At 62.2% G+C, this 2,422-nt stretch overlaps 1 protein-coding gene across 1 annotated transcript in view; it reads right to left on the bottom strand.

The window, feature by feature from the left end:
- Positions 1-2,140, bottom strand: part of LOC104274492 (active breakpoint cluster region-related protein-like) — a gene marked incomplete at both ends in the record, with an annotated part of 2,738 nt that extends 598 nt beyond the window's left edge. Inside the window, 7 exons of the mRNA XM_009870137.1 lie at positions 469-573; positions 719-794; positions 869-991; positions 1,113-1,278; positions 1,395-1,516; positions 1,833-1,994; positions 2,088-2,140. Coding sequence (XP_009868439.1) covers positions 469-573; positions 719-794; positions 869-991; positions 1,113-1,278; positions 1,395-1,516; positions 1,833-1,994; positions 2,088-2,140 — 807 coding nt within the window. The remainder of the gene's footprint in view (positions 1-468; positions 574-718; positions 795-868; positions 992-1,112; positions 1,279-1,394; positions 1,517-1,832; positions 1,995-2,087) is intronic.
- Positions 2,141-2,422: the final 282 nt, after the last annotated feature.

Genomic DNA, 2,422 nt, shown 5'->3' with positions numbered 1-2,422 from the left:
CACCCTCCGTGTCCCAGGGGCACCGAGCAGGCTGGCCATCGCTGAGGCAGCCTTTGCCAGAGCAAGTGCCAGGTGCCTGCGGTGACACCTCAGTGTCCTCAACCTCCCCCGGAGGGCCATTCCTAAGGTCTGGAAGAGGACACATGTCCTCCACTGCCGATCCTTCCTGCCCAACAGCCCTGGGGGAGGTTCCCAGGAGGGCTGGCTGGGTCTCGTCCTGGGGATGCCCTGGTCCTGCCCAGCCCATGGGGGTGCTGGACAGACCCCAAAGAGCAGCCCCATGCTGCAGCCGGGATTGCTCCGCTTGGGAGCTCGACTCCGCTCCGGCAGTGCCCCCTGGTGGGTAGCTGTCCCCCTGCACAGCCAGGGTCCCCGAGAAGGGACCCCACCCCAGCCAAGGGACCCTGCTGCTCCTCCCCTGCATCATCCAGAGGCAAACAGGGACTCGCCAGCCCAGCAGAAACTCACCGTCCTTGTTGCTGGTGACCGGGATGTTGTGGACAGTGCGTAGCTTGAAACAGGACCCTGTGAGCACCTGCAGCTCCACCGAGCTCAGGACAAAGGCCTGGAGGTCTGGTAGAAGACAGAGAGGAGCTTCAGAGGGGTGCATCCAGCGCTGGCCATGGGGACCAGAGAGCAGCTGTGATCCTGCAGGACCTCCTTGTAACCCCTGAAGGGGCCAGGAGCTCCAGGACAGTCTCAGCAGGCCCAAACTTACCCTTTTTCTGCAGTTTCTGAATGGCCTCCCTCCACTCGGACCTCTCGTAGTCAGACGACAGCAGGAAGAGGTAGCTCTGTAAGAAAGAGGCTGATGCAGCAGGCTATGCATGGCCAGGGCTGAGCCTGGCCCCCAGTCCACCCTCCTCACCTTCCCGTTGCGGTTGTGGATGCGGAAGGGGATGGCGGGCGAGTTGAGAAGCAGCCAGAATTCATTCTCAAACATCTTCTTCTTGAGGCGCTCGATGGCCCGGCTCTGACCCTTGTTGGCTTTCTGCAGGCATGGAGCAGACAGGAGCTTTCGCAGGTGCTTCCCCATGTCCCATCCCTGACCCAGAGGAAGGCACCCACCTCGGCAGCAGGTCCCGTGCCCTCCCCAACCACCCTTCTCTCACCTCCTTCTGCACCTCGCTCTTGATGGCGGAGATCTTCATCTTCATGTCCTCCAGCTCATGGTCAGGGATGACGTGGACCTGCGGGCAGTGCTCTGACTCCTCCGGTGAGGGGAACACCAGGTCGGCCAGGGGCACGTACCACTTGCAGTCGTACTGCTGGTGCTTCCTGTGGCCAGGGCACAGGTGTTGAGTGATGCCTGACACCCTCCCCAACACATCCCTGGCCCACTGGAGGACAGGGAGGTTGTGACGCGTTCCCCCCATGCCCAGTGCCCTCCTTACCCCACTGCTGTCTTCTTCAGCTTGGCGCAGAGCAGCACGTCAGTGAAGAGGAAGACGTGCCGCAGCTTCCGTGAGCCCTCCGACAGCTCCACCAAGAAGCCATCCTTGACAAGCTGCCGGGTCTGTGGGGCAGCAGGGCTGGCATGAGAGTGGGCAGGGAGCAAAGGACAACAAACAGCCCAGGACGGATGCTCCTGTCCCTCTCTGTGGCTCAGCCACCAGAAGCGTCCATGCCCTCTGCGTGCTACTTTGAGTCCCACACACTCAGTAGAGTGCCAGCAAGCAGCAAGGACCAGGTAAATCCCTAACCTTGCACCCAGGACTGCGTCTAGAGGAAACCCTCCATCTCCTGGCCAAGCACTGTGGAGCTCCTCAGTGCGGAGACTCCAGCCAGGAGGCTCACCCTGTGCCCTGGCACTGCCCACCCCGCTGGCTCACCTCCCCCTTGGGGGTAGTGACTGCTGTCCTCCGGGGATCGATGTCCTCATTGATGCTGGAGAGAAAGTTCTGCGAGATACGGAGGGCATCCTGGAGCAGTGGATAGTCAGGGTGGTCGGCCGGGGTGGAATGGGGCAGACACAGGTAAGCAACCCAAGGGCACTGCCCTGCCTGCAACACCCACCCCAGAGACCTCACAGCTCTAAGTCCCCAGCAGCAATGGGGGCAGAGCCCCAGGACTGGTGTCACACTCACGTGCAGGACAAGGGTGCTCCGCGTCACCCGGTCGATGGGTTTGTACAGCAACGCTGTAGAGAGAGAGAGGAGCTGTCAGCAGCCACTGGAACCCTGGCCCCTCTCCCACCCACAAGAGCCAGTATCGCATCCCATGGCGGGGAAGGAGGGGAGACCAGATGCTCAGAGACCCTCCCCCAGTTCTGCACAGAGCCCTGGGCAAATGTCTGGGGTCCATTCTGCACGGGGCCAACTCTCACGTTCCTGCCAAGAGCAGTGGTGAGCCAAGGCTCAACGCCCGTGCCCTGCTGAGTCGGAGGCAGGAGAAGCCACCCCCGGGCGGGCCAGGTGAGGAA

Source organism: Apaloderma vittatum, unplaced genomic scaffold (genome assembly GCF_000703405.1).
Source record: "Apaloderma vittatum isolate BGI_N311 unplaced genomic scaffold, ASM70340v1 scaffold27285, whole genome shotgun sequence".
Lineage (NCBI taxonomy): Eukaryota > Metazoa > Chordata > Aves > Trogoniformes > Trogonidae > Apaloderma > Apaloderma vittatum.
This window is presented reverse-complemented; position numbering and strand designations above follow the sequence as displayed.